This window comes from Hemitrygon akajei, chromosome 8, assembly GCF_048418815.1.
Source record: "Hemitrygon akajei chromosome 8, sHemAka1.3, whole genome shotgun sequence".
Classification (NCBI taxonomy): domain Eukaryota; kingdom Metazoa; phylum Chordata; class Chondrichthyes; order Myliobatiformes; family Dasyatidae; genus Hemitrygon; species Hemitrygon akajei.
In genome coordinates, this window is record NC_133131.1 from 124145396 (window position 1) to 124163599 (window position 18204).

At 40.2% G+C, this 18204-nt stretch overlaps 1 protein-coding gene across 1 annotated transcript in view; it reads left to right on the top strand.

The window, feature by feature from the left end:
• Positions 1 to 18204, top strand: part of itga8 (integrin, alpha 8) — a 249612-nt gene that overhangs the window by 65019 nt on the left and 166389 nt on the right. Inside the window, exons 12-13 of the mRNA XM_073054528.1 lie at positions 8290 to 8495; positions 13708 to 13899. Of these exons, the coding sequence (XP_072910629.1) occupies positions 8290 to 8495; positions 13708 to 13899 (398 nt within the window). The remainder of the gene's footprint in view (positions 1 to 8289; positions 8496 to 13707; positions 13900 to 18204) is intronic.

Genomic DNA, 18204 nt, shown 5'->3' on the forward strand with positions numbered 1-18204 from the left:
GACGCCACAATTAAAAAAAGTGGTGGGAGAGGAAGAAAGACTAGTTAGAACATGGGAAAGATAAAGGACTGGAGATGAAGCAATCTGATAGAGCAAGTCTGGCTAAGTAGATGGTCGTAGATTTGCAGGGCAGCAGAGATCACAGAGGGTGAGCAATGAGAGAGGTTTTCACTCTCTCAGTGTACTTACCCAGACACACTACTGGACCTGCTGAGTTCCTTAAGTATCTTGTGTATGTTGCTTTAGTTATATCATGACTGACCTTCAATTTGCTTCCATTAATCTTCTTAGATGTGTGTTACTTTTTGATGTTATCTAATTATTCGTAAACCAGAAAAGCAGAATTGATGCAGAACCCACTAATTTTAATTGCGCTCTGTTTTAATTTTAAGTATTCCCAATCTGAATTCCACCACCAGAGCTAATTGTTTCTGTATTTACTCTTGGAAACTGTTAAATGCTTGCACCAAGTCACTCTTCAACCTTTGAGGCTCAAAGGAATTTTTCTTTGAATGTAGCCACAATGTAAAAAACACACACAGATAGGAAAGGCTTAGAGAGATATGGGCCAAATTTGGTCACATGATGCTAGCTTAGATAGGACCATTTGGGCTGAATGGTCTGTTTCCATGCTAGATGTCACTCTGACTCTAATTCTGGTGTACATGTGACGGTAATAAAGCAATTTAAATTCCAATTCAGTGAACAATCCCCAAAGGACAATTTATTTCCTGCAAGTTAGTACCTAGAAGTATAACCACTCCTCCAGTTGGAGTGTGACCAAGCCTCTGTACAAGTGAGGCATCACTTCTTAACTTTTAATTTCCAGCCACCTTAAGGTAAAAGCCACTGGCCTCTTTGATTTCTTATTGTACATTGTGCACAATTTTAATTCTGTATTTTAAAGATGGAAATGTACATACAATATATGATTAAGGCAGAAATTGAAAGATAAGAAAAATATCAGAAAAAGTATACCAAAATTATTTTAAAGTTATGTACATTTAAGATATTCCTTTGAGTGAATGGTATACAACATAGGCTAGAGAGCTTTCTGGATGGGTTGAGCCGAACACTGATTTGTAGCTGATGTCAGGATATGGGCACCATTGGACTGACCGGCATTTATTTATTCCAAGTGCAGTCTCACCAACAATGCCCGATACAGCTATAACATGGTGTCCCAACTCATGTACTCAGTGCCCTGCCATTGAAGGAAAGCACACCATATGCATTCTTCCCCACTTTTTCTACCTATGTGGCCACCTTCAGGGATCTATGTCCTACACCTCCAGGTTTCTCGTTCTACAGCATTCTCCCAGACCCTAAAATTTTACTGAGTAAATCCTGCCCTCGTTTTGCATACTGAAATGCCTTATTTAGCACGTGTCTGAGCTAAATTCTACCGGCTATTCCCTTTGCCTACTTTGTCAGTTGATCTAAGACCTTTTGTAACCTTAGACAATCTTCCTTACTGTTCAACACACCACCAATTTTGGTGTCATCTGCAAACCTGCCAATCATTATCTATATTCTCATCCAAATCAGTAATATAGTTGATAAGCAGCAGAGATGCCAGCATTAATCTGTGTGGTACACCCCTGGTCACAGACCTCCAATCTGAAAATCAGCTCTCAACTACTGCCCCCTTACTTCCACCAAGCCAATTTCATAACCAACTGGCTTAGCTCTGCCTGGATCCCATATGGTCTCACTTTCTGGACCAGTCTACTGTGCAGGATTTTGTTAGACCTTGTCTAATTAGTGCAACGCAATGTCCCAACTTTAATATTCTATGCCCTGAATGATGAAGTCAAGCATGCCATATCTCCTCTTTACAACTCTATCTACCAGTGTTGATAGTTGTGGAAAAGACATATGGGCTAAAAAACAACAATGGACTTGGACTATAAGTTTCTTCTGTTTATCAACATTCTTTAGTACTCTATAATTTACTGTATATGTCCCACCCTAATTTTTTGGGGATTAAGTTCATCAATGACATTTTGCTCAATTTTCTGTCCAAACTAAATCCTGCCATACCCTTAAAAAAGATCTTTTTTGCCATCTACAGTACTACCACTTGCAAGCTTAGTAATCACGTCTATATGTTCATTTCCAGTATGTTCCTGTAACAAACCACAAGCTCTGATCTCTATAGTATTTCAATGGTCAAAGACTACTAGTTAGAAAAACATTATTCCATCACAACCCTCTGCTGCTTTTCACTGAGCTAACTTTTGATTCTACTTGTTTCCTCACCATGGACCTCCCATACTGAACCTTCTGGACAAGTCTACTGTGTTGGGTAATTGCAAATGCCTTAGTAAAGTTCATATAGACAACATCTACTGCCTTGCCTTCACCAATCTTCCCAGTTACCTCCTCAAAAAACATAAACTACTGAGACAGAATTCTCTCTGCACAAAGCCATGTTGGCTATACCTAATCAGCCATGCCTTTCCAAATGTATATAAATCCAATAATTTTCTATTACTGACAAAAGGCTCACTAGACTGTGCTTTTCTTAATATCTTTGCCTTTCCTAGATAGAAAAAAGAACATTAGCTATACTTCAGTCTTCTGGCATATCACTCTGTCTGGTTCTCGGCTGTCTCCTCCCTTGCTTCCCACGAGATATATTTGTCAGTCCTTCTGCGTTACATGACATTTGACACCTTCCCCTTCTTAACACTGACCTGCTCCAGAGAAGCAACATACCCCTCCATGAACTCCTCTGTGAATGCAGATAAACATATTAATTTAGGACATTGCTCAGATTCCCTGATTTCATAACTGGACCCTACCTACCCTTTGATCTTACATAAAATATCTTCGGAGTCTCCTTAATCTTACGCAGCAAGGATATCTCATGGCCTCATTTTGCCCTCCTAATTTCTTCGGTTCTTTCCTGTACATGCTATTTTAGTCAAAAGACTCCCTTAGTTGCAGTGGCCTTTCTTCTGTTTACTGATGAAATCTTCAATATCCTTTGTTATCCAAGGTTCTCAAAACTGGCACCTGTGCTTTCACTTTTAAAAGAACATGTGGACTCTGAACTCTTACAAATTACCTTCTGAAAGATTCCCTCTTGTCAGCTATCATTTTACATACCAACATTTGCTCCCAATGTACTTTTGCCAGGGCCTCTCTTTACACTACTGAAATGTGCCCGTCCTCGTTTAAAGACCTTTGAAACTTATAGATTATGGTTAGTGTTCCCCAAGTGTCTTCCTTCCAGTATTTCCTTACCTCCGCAGTTTCATATAAAAACAAAGGCTAAATACAGCCCTGTCTCTAGCAGACTATCAACATATTGGCTCAAAACACTCTGTTGGGATAGACAGAACAAACTCCACACCATCAGAACTCTTGCATGAAGGCAACCTAGTTATCACCAGGAATGTTAAAATACCTACTACTGTAATCTTATTGCTCATACACCTTTCTGTAATTTGTTAATGGATCACAAAAACTGCCATTACAAAAAAGGTACAGCAGCACCTCTACTTCCTTAGAAGTTTTCACAGATTCAGCATGTCATCTAAAACTTTGACAAACTTTCATAGATGCACCGTGGATATTATACTGACTGGTTATATCACCAGAGAACCTGAATGGGAAAAAAGCTACAAAAACAAGTGGATACAGCCCAGTCCATCACTGATAAAGCCCTCCTCCCCATTGAGCACGTTTACAAGGAACATTTCTCCAGAAAGCAGCAACCATCATCAGAGACCCCTGCCATCCTGGCTATGCTTTCTTCTTGCTGTTGCCATCAGAAAGGAGGTACAGGAGCCTCAAGTCCCACACCACCAGCTGGAGGGACAGTTCTTACCCCTCAACCATCAGGTTCTTGAACCAGAGGGGATAATTTGTATCACCCTAAACCTGAACTGATTCCACAACCTGTGAACTCATTTTTAAGAAATATGTAAAATTATAAGGTATACGGACAAGGTAAATGGTCAGCACCTTTTCACCAAAGTAGGTGTTTCAAAAACAAGCAGACCTGGGTTTAAAACAGAAATAATTTTAAAGGTGATTTAAAGGGAAAGTTTTTTACACAGGGTGTGGTTGACATCTGGATCTCACTGTCAGAGAAGGTGGTGGAGTCATGTACAGTCACCGTGTTTATTGTATTTATTAATTTTATTTAGTGATACGGCTGCATGACAGGCCCTTTTGGCTAATGAGCCTGTATGAGCCCATGTGACCAATTAACGGAGTAACCCATTCCTTATTTGGTTTAAGGGACATTCAGATAGGAACATGAATAGGCAAGGTGTGGAAGATGCAGACCTCATGCTATAAATAGGGTTAATGTAGATGGGCCCAAAATTTGTGTTTTGCATACTTGTAAGTTAGTGCATGATACAGACTCAGACCAAGGATTCTCACAAGTTTCCTAAATGCTAGCTCAACCTTAAAACAGTTTATAATGTGGCATCCCAGATCCTACAGGAAGGAACATTGGAGATGACATCCCAGTTCATTCATACATTTCCATTAAATGTTATGGTCATATTATAATTGTAAGGATCTGCAATCTGCATATGCACTGTCCAAATTAAATCATTATTAATAATGCAGAGGGTGAATTGGTGGACAGTGTTAGACATGTTTTTTTAGATCTCTTATTGTGCAGTATAATTTGAAAAGGTTGACCGATGATCTAGTATTTAAGAGGCCTTTAGGGGAGAGTGACAGAAGTTTCATAAAAATTGAACGTGACTTAAATCGATCTGAAACTTCGGTGTTGAATCTGAATAAAGCAATCATATGAGAATTGTGTTGGTTATGGTAAAGTGTGAAAATTGGGCAGTGAACAAGCAATGATTAAAGAGTAATACAGTGTTCATCAAGTAATACATCTTTTTTTGTGGCAAAAAAATCCAACAAGAAAAGTGGTCCCAACATGGCAATGAGGAGAAGTTAAAGGTAGTATTAGATTAAAGGAAAAGTGAAATAATGTTGCCCAAATACTCAGTTAAGCCGAGACAGGAAGAATTCAGCAAAGGAGAGCCAAAACGGTGAAAAAAGAAAGTGAGAGTGGAAAATGAAAGTAGTCAAGCAGGAAGAGTAAAATTAGCCCAGAAGAGCCTTTATGGCTTTGTATATATGGCTTTGAGATATATATATATATATATATATATATAAAAGTTTTATATATTATATAGGTATAGGTAATATCTGTGTATATGAATCAGAATCAGGTTTATTATCACCAGTATGTGTTGTGAAATTTGTTAACTTAGCAACAGCAGTTCAATGCAATACATAATACAGAAAAATAAAAATAAATAAATAAATCAATGACAGCATACATACATTGAATAGATTAAAAATCATGCAAAAACAGAAATAATATATATTTATAAAGTGAGGTAGCGTTCATGGCTTCAATGTCCATTTAGGAATCGGATGGCAGAGGGAAGAAATAAATAAATTTGGGCCTGAGGGAGTGAACGAGAGGCTTAAAAAAGCGAGCATTAGTAAAGAATTTAAATAGGAGAGATAATGGGACTGAAAGTCAATAAATCTCCAGGACCTCTAAATCTATATCCTAGAGATTTGAAGGAGGTGGCCTTGGAGGAAGTTAGTGCACTACTTAATATTTTCTAGCTTGGCATGGATTCTAAATACTTCCCACAGCTCAGAAGGCGGCATGTAATCTGATGATTTAAGAAGAGGGAGAGAGGAAACATGGAACCACAAATCAGTTAGTTGGACATTAGACAAAGGGAAGAAATTACATTTTACTATTAATGAAGCAGCAGAAGGACACTTAGAAAATAATAATGTCATCAATCTGGATTTAGGAAAGGTAAATCATACTTAACAGACACATCAGTGTTTGCTCCAGAGTAGATAGGGTAGTGGATTTGGACTTTTATAAATTTACAGGTCGCTCCTCAGCCTCTGCTGCTCCAGGGAAAATAATCCAAGTTTCTCCAACCTTTCCTTACAGTTAGTACACTCCAATCCAGAGCCACCTTCTGGTGAACCTCCTCTGCAACCTCAGCAAGACCTCCACATCCTTGCCACAGTGTGGCAATCAGAACTGTACAAAATACAGGGGGTTCTTTGGTTATGGAAGACCTGATTTATGATTTGACTTTATGCAAATTTTCCCAGACTCCACTCTTAGGCATAGTACTCAAATCCCTTCACCAGGAGACAATACAGAGAATACAGTAGAAGGAAATGTCCTCTTCAAACTCTCTTTCAGGTGTGAACAAACATAGGAAGACCCAGCAAGCTCTAATAAGCTTTCTTTTATTAAATGACCAGTAGTCTCCCCATGGATTATCAGATCAGCATGCACATTGCCCTTCCCCACCAGACCCTCTCCCGTCCTCTCCACTGGGCTACACTCAGACAAACATGTGTCACAGTTCATTTGCTAGTAACAACTCCTATCGCAGCTCTTGTGGTCAGGGTTTGCTCTCCCTGGATAATGAAGCATATACTTGTGATTGAGGGAGTGCAGCAAAGATTCACCAAATTGATTTCCAAGTGGCAGGTTCTTGTCTCGAATGATTAAGCAGGCTGAGATGATGCTGTCTTTAGTTTAGAAGAATGAGAGGTGAATGAAATGCTTAAAAATTCAAAGGATTTAGGAGACTGTAGATGTTCAAATTTGACCAAATTGAGAACTGTTGGAGGAACTCAGTGAGTCAGGCAGCCTCTGTGAAGGAAAATGTACCATTGATGTTTTGGGACTAGCAGTTCAGAAGAAGGGACGACTCAAAGCATTGAGCATTGACTCTACATTTCCTTCTCAAAATTTGAATAGGCCATAAGTCATAGGAGCAGGGTTAGACCATTTGGCCCGTTGAGTCTGTTTGCCATTCCATCATGACCAAATTATTATCACTCTCAACCCCACTCTCATGCTTTCTCCCCATCACCTTTGACACCCCTACAAATCAAGAATCTAACAACTTCTGCTTTAAACATACCCAATTACTTGGTCTCCACAGCTGTCCATGGCAACAAATTTCACAGATTCACCACCCTCTGGTTAAAGAAATTCCTCCTCATCTTTGTTCTGAAGGGATGTCCTCTATCCTGAGGCTGTGCCTCTGGTCCTCGAAAAATCCTCTTGATGTCCATTCTATCCAGGTCTTTCAATATTCAATAGTTTTCAATGAGATTCCACCCCCCCCCCCATTCTTCTAAACTCCAGTGAATACAGGCCCAGAGCTATCAAGTGCTCCTCAAATATTAACCCTTTCATTCCTGGGATCATTCTCATGAACATCTTCTGGACCCTCTCCAATGCCAGCACGCCCTTTCTTAGATAAGGAACAAAACTGCTCACCATATTCCAAGTGTGGTCTGCCCAATGCCTTATAAAGTCTCAGCATTACATCCTTAATTTTAAATCTAGTCCTCTCAAAATGGATGCTAACCTCTGTTGATACTCTTGCCCCCACCCTTACCCCATCCCTATCTATTATTTTAGTCTGGTTCTCTTTCTCTTTTTCCTCCCTCACTATAATCTCTCCCCAGCCCTACCTTTCTTTCTCTTTTATTTCCCATAATTCTTCACCTTCACCCAGCCCATTTCCCTTCAGCCTATCACTTCCCAGCTCTCTGCTTCATCCTTCCCCCCACTTCTTATCCCCCCTTGACCATCCCATGTTACTTCACTCCTGATGAAGGGTTTCGGCCCAAAACGTCATCACTACCTCCTCCCATAGATGCTGTCTGGCCTGCTGAGTTCTGCCAGCATTTTGTGTTTTTATTTATGCTAACATTACTGTTGCTTTTCTTATTACCATGTCAACCTGCAGTTGAGAATAGTGCAGAAGGAACAGTGCATGAGGACTCTGGAGTCCCTGTGCGTCTCTGATTTCTGAATTTTCTTTCAATTTAGAAAACAGTTATGTCTTTATTCTTTCTACCAAAATGCATGACTATACACTTCCCCACATTGTATTCCATCTGCAGCTTCTTTGCCCATTCTCCTAATCTTTCTAAGTCCTTCTGCAAGCTCCCTGCTCCCTCAACACAACCTGCCCCTCCACCTTTCACTGGATTGTCCACCAACCTGGTTACAAAGCTATCAATTCCATCATCCAAATCATTGACATATAATGTGAAAAGAAGCGGTCCCAACACCAACCCCTGCAGAACACCACTAGTCACCAGCCACCAACAAGAAATGATCCTCATTATTCAATGGAATTGAACTTCTTTGGAAAATCAAATGTTTTACCATTGGAATACACACAGAGTTCTAACCCACATCTTTCCGTGCTTTTGAATTGTATTTAACAGACTGGATGACGTGCTGGTTGGTGCTCCTCTTTTCATGGACCAGGAGTCTGATGGGAAGCTGAAGGAAGTTGGGCAGGTTTACCTCTACCTGCAGGAGGAAGCATTCCTCTTCACGGATCCTCAGAGATTGTTGGGAACTGAAATATTTGGAAGATTTGGCAGTGCGATAGCACCTTTGGGGGATTTGAATCAAGATGGTTATAATGGTATGTTCCCATTGTCATCTTTCCAGTTGTGAAAGAATTTCCAACCCTTTGTTCTTTCTGTACTCATGTAGACTGTGTCATTTGAGCAAAAGCAGCTTTTAAGATATTGAGAAGTAAATGTATTTTCTGTTAGGGTAGATGTAGAAATTTATATTATTGTGAACTGGGAATCACGCAAAGTCTGCATGCAAGCAAATACTAATTATCACTTGAGTAAATAGGTATGAAATTGCAGGGAAATAGGAAGGACCTGATGTGGATAAATGGGATTATTGTAAGATGAGCAAAGAGCTACCACAGACATGGTGGGCTGAAGGGCTTTTTTCCGTAAGAGTCCATGAGGCGGTAAATCACAAGGAGGCAACACTACAGTGTTTCGACATCAGCTCTAGTTTAGTATAGCTAAACACTTAATATTGGAGAAACCAAACACAGATTGGGTGACCCTTGGAGAACATCTATGAGCTACCTGCAAGGGTGACCATTGGCTTCAAGTTGCCTGTTAAATTAATTCCCCATCTCTGCTCTATGTCTGATCACGTTGACTTTACTTTTTACACTGTCCCCTCAAGCCCGATACAAGCTCAATGATTAGAGGCACAGTTGCTGACAAGCCTTGGGACTCAAATGTTGAATTCAACAATTTCAGATAAGCAGCTACACTGGATTATATCAGAGCTGACCATTTCTGATAAAATGTCTGCAACCCTTAACTTTAGCATGTGTGCTGTTCTCTTCACAGATGTTGTCTGGCTTGCCGTTTTATTTTCACTGTTCTTTCAGAGTCATAGAGCACTACAGCACTGAGGCCTGCCTAGTCCCTGCCGACATGGTTTTATGCCTAGTCTCATCTACCTGCACCCAGAGCATGGCTCTCCATGCTTCTCTCATCCATGTACCTACCCAAATCTCCCTTAAACGTTTCCATTGAACCCACATCTATCACTTCGGCTGGCACCTCATCCCACACTTAATGAAATAGTTCTCCCTCAGATGACTCTGAACCTCTCACCTTAACCATAACTCTTATTTGAGGTTTGCTTTATTACTATTTCTTATACTGTGCCTATAAAAAGTATTCATCCCCCTTGGAAGTCTTCATGTTTTATTGTTTTACAACATTGAATCATAATGGATTTAATTTGGCTTTTTGACACTGATCAACAGAAAGAGACTTCTTTTGTGCCAAAGTGAAAACAGATTGCTATAAAAATGATTCAAATTAATTAAATATAAAACACAAGATTATTGATTGGCTAAGTATTCACCCTGTTCAAGTCACTATTTAGTAGATGCACCTTCGGCAGCAATTACAGACTTGAGTCTGTGTGGATAGGTCTCTATCTCTATGGACTTTCAGAAGGCCTTTGACAAGGTGCTACACATGAGGCTGCTTACCAAGTTGAGACCCCATGTTAATACAGGAAAGTTACTGGCATTGTTAGAGCATTGGCTGATTGTAGGAGGCAGAGAGTGTGAATAAAAGGATCCTTTTCTGGTTGGCCACCAGTGACTAGTGGTGTTCAACAGGGGTCAGTGTTGGGACCACTTCTTTTTATGCTGTAGTGTATATCAATGATTTAGATGATAGAATAGATGAGATGGTTGCCAGTTTTGTAGATGATGCAAAGATTGATGGAAGAGCAGGTAGTGTTGAGGAAACAGATAGGCTGCAGAAGGACTTAGACAGATTAGGAGGATGGACAAGAGGGTGGCAAATGAAATATGGTGTTGGAAAATGCATGGTCATGCACTTTGGTAGTAGAAATAAATGTGCAGACTGTTTTCTAAACAGGTTAACATGCAATTTGAGTTGGTGGTGTGGAAGGCAATTTCAATGTTAGCATTCATTTCAAGAGGTCTACAATAGAAGAGCAGGGATATGATGTTGAGGCTTTATAAGGCACTGGTAAGGCCTCACATTGACTATTGTGAACAGTTTTGGGCTTCTCATCTAAGAAAAGATGTGCTGGCATTGGAGAGGGTTCAGAGGAGGTTCACAAGGATGATTCTGGTAATGAAAGGGTTATCATACGAGGAATGTATTTGCTGGAATTTAGAAGGATGGGGGGGATCTCACTGAAAACTTGCAAATGTTGAAAGGCCTAGACAGAGTAGATGTGGAAAGGATGTTTCCCATGGTGGGGGATTCTAAGATAGAGGGGCATCCACTTAAAATAGAGATGTGGTAAAATGTCTTTAGCCCGAGGGTGGTGAATTTGTGGAATTTATTACAATAGGCAGCTGTGGAGGCCAAGTCGTTGGATGTATTTAAGGCAGAGCTTGATAGGTTCTTATTTGGACATGGCATCAAAGTTTGTGGGGAGTGGGGCTGAGGAAGGAGAAAAGGATCAGCCGTGATTGAATGCTGGAGCAGACTCAATGGGCCAAGTGGCCTAATTCTGCTCCTACGTCTTATGATCTATCAGTAGTGCACATCTGGACCCTGCAGTTTTTCCCCATTCTTCTCTACAAACTTGCTCAAGCTCTCTCAGTTTGCATGGGGATTGTGAGTGAACAGCCTTTTCAAGTCCAACCACAAATTCTCAATTGGATTGAGGTTGGACTCTGACTTGTCCACTCCAGGACATTAACTTTGTTCTTTTTAAACCATTCCTGTGTAGCTTTGGCTTAATGTTTGGGGTCATTGTCTTGCTGGGAAAAAAATATCTTCTCTCAAGTCCCAGTTCTCTTGCAGACTGCATCATGTTTTCTTCCAGGATTTCCCTGTATTTTGCTGCATTCATTTTACCCTCTACCTTCACAAGCCTTCTAGGGCCTGCTGCAGTGAAGCACCCCCACAGCATGATGCAGCCACCACCATGCTTCATGGAATGGTGTGTTTGTTATAATGGGCGGTGTTTGACTTGCGCCAAATGTAGCGTTTAGTCTAATAGCCTAAAAGCTCAATTTTGATTTCATCAGACCATAGAATCTTGTTCCAGCTGACTTCAGAGTCTTCCACATGCCTTCTGGTAAATGCTAGCTGAGGTGTGATGTCAGTTTTTTTCAACAGTGGCTTTCTCTTTGCCACTCTCCCATAAAGTTGCGACTGGTGAAGCACCTGGGCAACAGTTGTTGTATGCACAGTCTCTCCCATCTCAGCCACTGAAGCTTGTAAATCCTCCAGAGTTGACATAGGTCTCTTGGTAGCCTCCCTCACTAGTCCCCTTCTTGCACTGTCACTCAATTTTTGAGGACGGTCTGCTCTAGGCAGATTTACAGCGGTGCCATATTCTTTCCATTTCTTGATGATTGACTTAACTGTACCTCAAGAGATATTCAGTGATTTGGAAAGTGTCTTGTATCCATCTCATGACTTAGAAACACAGAAAACCTACAGCACAATACAGGCCCTTCGCCCCACAAAGCTGTGCCGAACATGTCCTTACCTTAGAAATTACCTATAGCCCTCTATTTTTCTAAGCTCCATGTACCTGTCCAGGAGTCTCTTAAAAGACTTCTGCTTTTCAATAAGCTTTTGACGAGAGTTGCTTGGAGTGCTCTTTTGGCTTCATGGTGTCATTTTTGCCAGGATACTGGCTCACCAGCAGTTGGACCTTCCAGATACAGGTGTATTTTTACTGAAATCATTTGAGCTCCTTGACCGTACATGGTGATCTCCATTTAACTTATTATGTGACTTCTAAAACCAATTGTCTGCACCAGTGATGATTTGGTATGTCGTATTAATGGGGGGGGGGTGTGATTACCTATGCAATCCATTATTTTGTGTTTTATTTTTGTAATTAATTTTGGTCACTTGGTAGAGATCTGTTTTCATTTTGTCATGAAAGAGTCTTTTTCTGTTGATCAGTGTCAAAAAAGCCAAATTAAATCCACTGTGATTCAAAGTTGTAAAACAATGAAACATGAAAACTTCGAAGGGGGTGAATACTTTGTATAGGCACTGTAAATCCAGCACTTGTTTCCTCTCTACTCTATCCTGATCTGCTCTTTACAGTTCCTCCAGTGAGATCATCTATAATTAACAAGTGTATTTCAGACTCCCTTGGTCTCTCTTAACCTCTGGCCTGTCACAGGGATTCCTTTTATTCTCTCCACCACTTTTTATGCAATTTAAATCAGGCTAATTTTCTAACCTCTTAGATTTGTGAAAGGTCATTGATATGTAATGTTAATTTATTTTCTTTTTACACTTGCTGTCTGATTTGCTGAATATTTTCAGCAAATCCTGTTTTTTTTCTTATAACTTTATCAGCATTCAAATGCTGTCAATTGAACTTCTGTGGGAATTGAAATGCAAGAATAAGAATTTTATATGGGAAGTTGTTTCTGTGAGGGCAAAATGTGTTAGCAAGCTCAGATGCATTGGGTAGGTGATATCTGGTACAGCTTCAAATACAACAGTAGAGCTTTCGAACCATTGAAGTTTATGAAAAGTCAAAAATGGGAACCTCCTAAATGGATTGTGCTAATAACTGAAGCATGATGTGAGGGTTTCAGTAGAAGGGCTCATTTGGAAAAGATGATGCTTCCGGCGAATTTCAATCGCAACTCTAAATATGTATATCAAAATCAGAAATGTTTTAATATCAGAGTTAATTTCATTAACTAAACAGCAATAGATATTAATTAGATTATAAGAATTAAAAATGTCTGTGATCTCATAGAGAAACTGCAGCTGGTTACTGACATTAAAATTCTACCAGGACTGTTGATGGTCAGAATTTTATATAGCTGCAAAACAATCTGCTGGAGGAACTCAGCAAGTCGAGGTGTGTGTGTGTGTGTGTGTGTGTGTGTGTGTGTGTGTGTGTGTGTGTGTGTGTGTGTGTGTGTGTGTGTGTGTGTGTGTGTGTGTGTGTGTGTGTGTGTGTGTGTGTGTGTGTGTGTGTGTGTGTGTGTGTGTGTGTGTGTGTGTGAGAGAGAGAGAGAGAAAAAGACGGGGGGGGAACTGTTGATGTTTTATTCTGATGCAGAGTGTCTATCTGAAACATCGACAATTAATTCTCCCCGCAAAGAGGATGCAGGGGAGTTGAGTTCATCCGGCAGATTGCTTGTTGCTCTAGATTCCAGTATCTGCAGTCTCTACTGTCCCTCAAGATGCAGCCATGATTTACAGTAAAGCCGTTGACTTTTCTTTGTGCATCGATGTCAAATGTCCTTGTATTTGTAGAAGATTGTAGCCTTCATTACCACCTTGCATCATCAAAGCTAGCTTGCTTTTTAAAAATTTTTGCTCACATAGATATTGCAATTGGAACGCCATTTGGAGGTGAGGACAGAAGAGGCAAAGTTCTGATCTACAATGGCCAAAAAACTGGGTTAACCTCCAAGCCATCACAGGTCCTGGAGGGCTTGTGGGCCTCTCAGTCAATGCCATCTGGATTTGGTTTTACTCTACGAGGAGGGTCAGACATAGACAGAAATGAGTACCCAGGTATGAATTACCTTCTTACACTTTAAATCTTAGTAAAATATCACTTGTCAGAGGATAATATCCCATCAATATGACGAGAGACCAATGAAAATAGTGATTTAGTGGTCGAGAGTCCTCTGCTTACACATATTAGATGACGCGGGTTCATTCAGCACAGTTTCATTGCTATGAGGCTTACTCAGCTTTATTTAGACAGCGTTCTGCACTTGCCTGTGGTTTTTAATGATTGGAAGGTCCTGACTATCACAGCGTCCTGTTCATTTGTTTTCAGAGGTTTTACAGGCAGTCAAACCCCTTTATCAGTACCCTGTGTGTACCTGAATTTCTGATACTAGAGATTCTGCCTTTGAGCACTTAGCAACAATACACGAAGGCATTGTAACTGCATTAGACCAACAACATTGCATTTACAGTCATTTATTTATACTGCAACGGGCAAAGCAACCCAATAGGCAAATGATATGGATCTTTTCACTCTTCCTGGAATAGAGCAAATGAACACAATCATTAAATGCCCTTGCCCCTCTCTAATAAAGCTGTGAGTGGTAATACTGCTTGTACCAACACTGGTTTAAAATTACATTAGTTTTTCCATCTGCTGCTTTTCAGAAAGTTTAATCTGCTTCATAGTGCTAGGGATTCTCCAGGTAACTATGAACCGTCAGTACTGACCAAATTTTATTTAGTCTAAAGGCATTCAACTCGGTAAAATCAGTTTCATAAGGTCATGGAGTTGTACAACATAGAAACACTGGGCCCATACTGACTATCAGATCCATTTTTACTAATCCCGCTTGCCTGGATTAATTCTATATCTCTCTACACCCTCCTCATTCAAGAACCTGTCAAATGCCTCTTAAATATTTTACTGTTCCTGCATCTACCGGCTCTCTTGGTAGATCATTGCAGAAACCACTGACTCCTTCTGTGAAAACATTACCCTCCAGTTCTCCTTTATATTTTGTCCTCTTACCTTAACCCTATGCTTTCTAGCTTTGGACACCTCTACCATTGGAAACAGTCACTATCCTTCTGAAAAAGGGTCTCGGCCTGAAACATCGCAATCTATTTGTTTCCATAGATGCTGCCCGACCTGCTGAGTTCCTCTAGCATTCTGCATGTGTTGCTTTAGATTACCAGCATCTGAAGATGTTATTGTGTTTATGAGCCTATTTGTGCCCCTTACAAATTTATGTGGTTCAGTCGCATCACTTCTCAGCCTCTTTTGCGCCAGTGAAGTCAGAAATAAACTTTCCAATTTCTCCTGGTAACTCCCCTCCAATCCCGTTAACACCCATGTGACTATTTTCTGCAGCCTCTCTGGCTTAAGCACACTAAAGTGTGGTGACCAGTAGTGTGCACAAAGGACAGTATGGTAGCATAATTGTATTTCAGAGCCAGCAACCCTGGTTCGATTCTGGCGCTAACTGTTTGTGTTCTTCCCATGTCTGCATGGATTTCCTCCGGGAGCTGCAGTTTCCTCTCACATTCCACAGACACGCAGCTTAGTAGGCTAATTGGACAGAAATGCTCAACTGGGTGGAATGGCCTGTTACTGCACTACATCTATAAATAAATAAATACTGTGCCTTAACCAATATTTTGTACAACTGTAACTGTACTGCAAGAGTTCCTTTGGTGTTACAGCTTTGTCCAACCACGTTTAAAAGGATTATTGAGAGGGAATGTTAACTTGTTGATATGGATACCATTGAGCCCCTTTTATTTTACTTGACTTTCTCAGCTCAGACATTGTTTTATAATAATTATTACAGAATTCTGTGATGCTTTAAAGCCTGAGCTGCTTTTAAATTTCAAAGTATTAGTATTCATCATCACACTTCACCTGTTATTTAATTTCCTTTGGAAAGGAACTTAATTGAAAACAGCTGAAATTATATGATTCTAACCTGCCAAGGAGTATCTGTCAGTGGGCACCGTGGTAGGTGTGACGCTATTGCAGCTTGGGGTGTCAGAGTTCAGAGTTCAGAGTTCATTTCTGACCATCTGCAAGAACTCGGTACGTCCTCCTTTGGAATGCATAGGTTTTCTCCAAGTGCTCCATTTTCCTCCCACAGTCCAAAGACCTACAGGTTGGTAGGTTAATTGGCTGTTGTAAATGGTCCCTTGATTAGGCTGGGATTTGCTGGGCAGTGCAGTTTGAAGGGCTGGAAGGGCCTATTCCTCACTGTATCTCAATAAATAAATCGATGAATGCATATAATGTGATTATTATAGGTAACATTGAAACAAAAGCTGAATGAAAAATCGAGTGCATGGTTTAATTTACAGCTTTCTTGGTTTAACAAGCTTAATTAAGGATGATTTTATTTCCTATTGGATTATTGTTGAAACTTGATTTTGTTCAGGAGCACCGATGGTTAACGATTTGTAGCCACTTGTATTTCTGCAGTAGTTAAGAAAATAATCATCTAGAAAAGGCTAAGAAAGAAACAATTTCTTGGTCAATGGTACCTCAAGTGCTTTGCATTTACTGTGAAAGTATAAAGCTGACAATACTCTGAGAGAAATAACGAGTCTTTTGTAACACATACAAAATGCTGGGGGAGCTCAACAGGCCAGGCAGCATCCGTGGAGAAGAGTAAACTGTCGACTATTCAGGATTGAAGAAGGGGTTCGGCCTACAACGTCTACTGTTTACTCTTCTCCACAGATGCTGCTGAGTTCCTCCGGCATTTTATGTTTGTTGCTTTGGATTTCCAGCATCTGCAGATTTTATCATGGTTGTGAATCTGAGTCTATTGTAGTGGGTGAACACTTGATAGGAATTGGGAGGGCTTATATTGTTTCTATAATTGACCACACAAAAAATTCCCAATATGCAGAACAGTGCACTTCCCGAACATGACTGGGGTATTGAAGTTAAATCACAGAAGAGCTGTACACGTCTACTTCTAGACTAGCAAACTGATGTACCAGCAGCCATTCAATCCACTGGTAACAGCACCGTCACAATCAAAACTCCATTCACTACTCTGTATCCCAAATGCTCATTCTATACAAAGCTCAAAAAATGCCGTCATGAAAGGAGCCAATCAGCACCTCTGAATCCATAGCTCCCTGAAAGTGGCAGCACAATTAGATTGGTGGTGAATAATACATGCTGCATACTTGCCTTCACTTGTTGAGGCATGAAGTGTAAAAAAATGGCGAAGTCATGTTACAGCTGTATCTAACTCGATTAAAACCACATTTGGAGTGTGGATGCTGCATATAGGAAGGATGTAGAAATTTTGGAGAAAGTGCAGAAAAAATTCACCAGGAGGTTGCCTGGATTAGAGAGTATTAGCTATAAGGAGAGTTTGGACAAATTGAATGGTTTACTCTGGAACACTGGCAGAAGCAGAGATGGGGCAGATGGTGTTCTTTTCCCTTGTGTACATGTTTAAGGTGACTGGGGATAAGTTTAAAGGGAACTTAGGGGGGAAATGTTTACACAGGGGGTGGTCAAAGCTGAAAAACACTGCCAGGGGAGGTAGTGGAAGCATTCATCACGGTGATGTTTAAGAGGCATTTCGTCAGACATATGAACAGAGAGGTGGAATTAGTTTAATTTGGCATCATGGTTAGCAGAAGCATTGTGGGCCACAGGGCCTGTTCCTGTCCTGTACTATGCTATGGCTATGAAGAAAAGGCTTTAAAAATTCTTTTGAGACTTTATGAAATTTTCCAACTTAGTTCCTGGCTGCAATTTTATGAAATTGAGTCCAGCAATAGCTTTCTGTCCAGCTGTGTCAAGGTAGAGTTAGTAATCTGAAAAATACAAAAGTATTTTTCACTTTCATCTTTCCATATGTTCACATAAACACATCATGGTTTGCAATTAAATTGGAATAAATGGTTATAACATAACTTCTAGCCCAATACAGGAAATTATTCAAAGTACTCCCCAGAAATAGCAGTAAAGGAGACTATGAAACCTGCTCTTGTCTAGAAATCTAGTGGAAATCGTAATATTTGACGCCAGTGGTTTTTCTTCGATTAGCAAAGGTAACCACTGCTTTTTAATTTATTTTTATTGTCATTCAATCTAGTTTATTGGAAAGGTTTGCCTACACTACAAGAGGGACTGTGGTTCAAATGTTTTTTAATTGACTGCAAAGTGCTGTGGGATATTCTGACGATGTGAGAAGTGTAATAAAAATCTGAAGGTTTAAATCTAAATTTAGATTCACTTAATTGCATTTTCCTCAAGTTTTTGTCAGAGTCTCACTCAGAAACAAACTTGGAGCGTGTTTTAATAGTCTTGAATCCTCATGGTCCATTCATCAACAACATTATCGG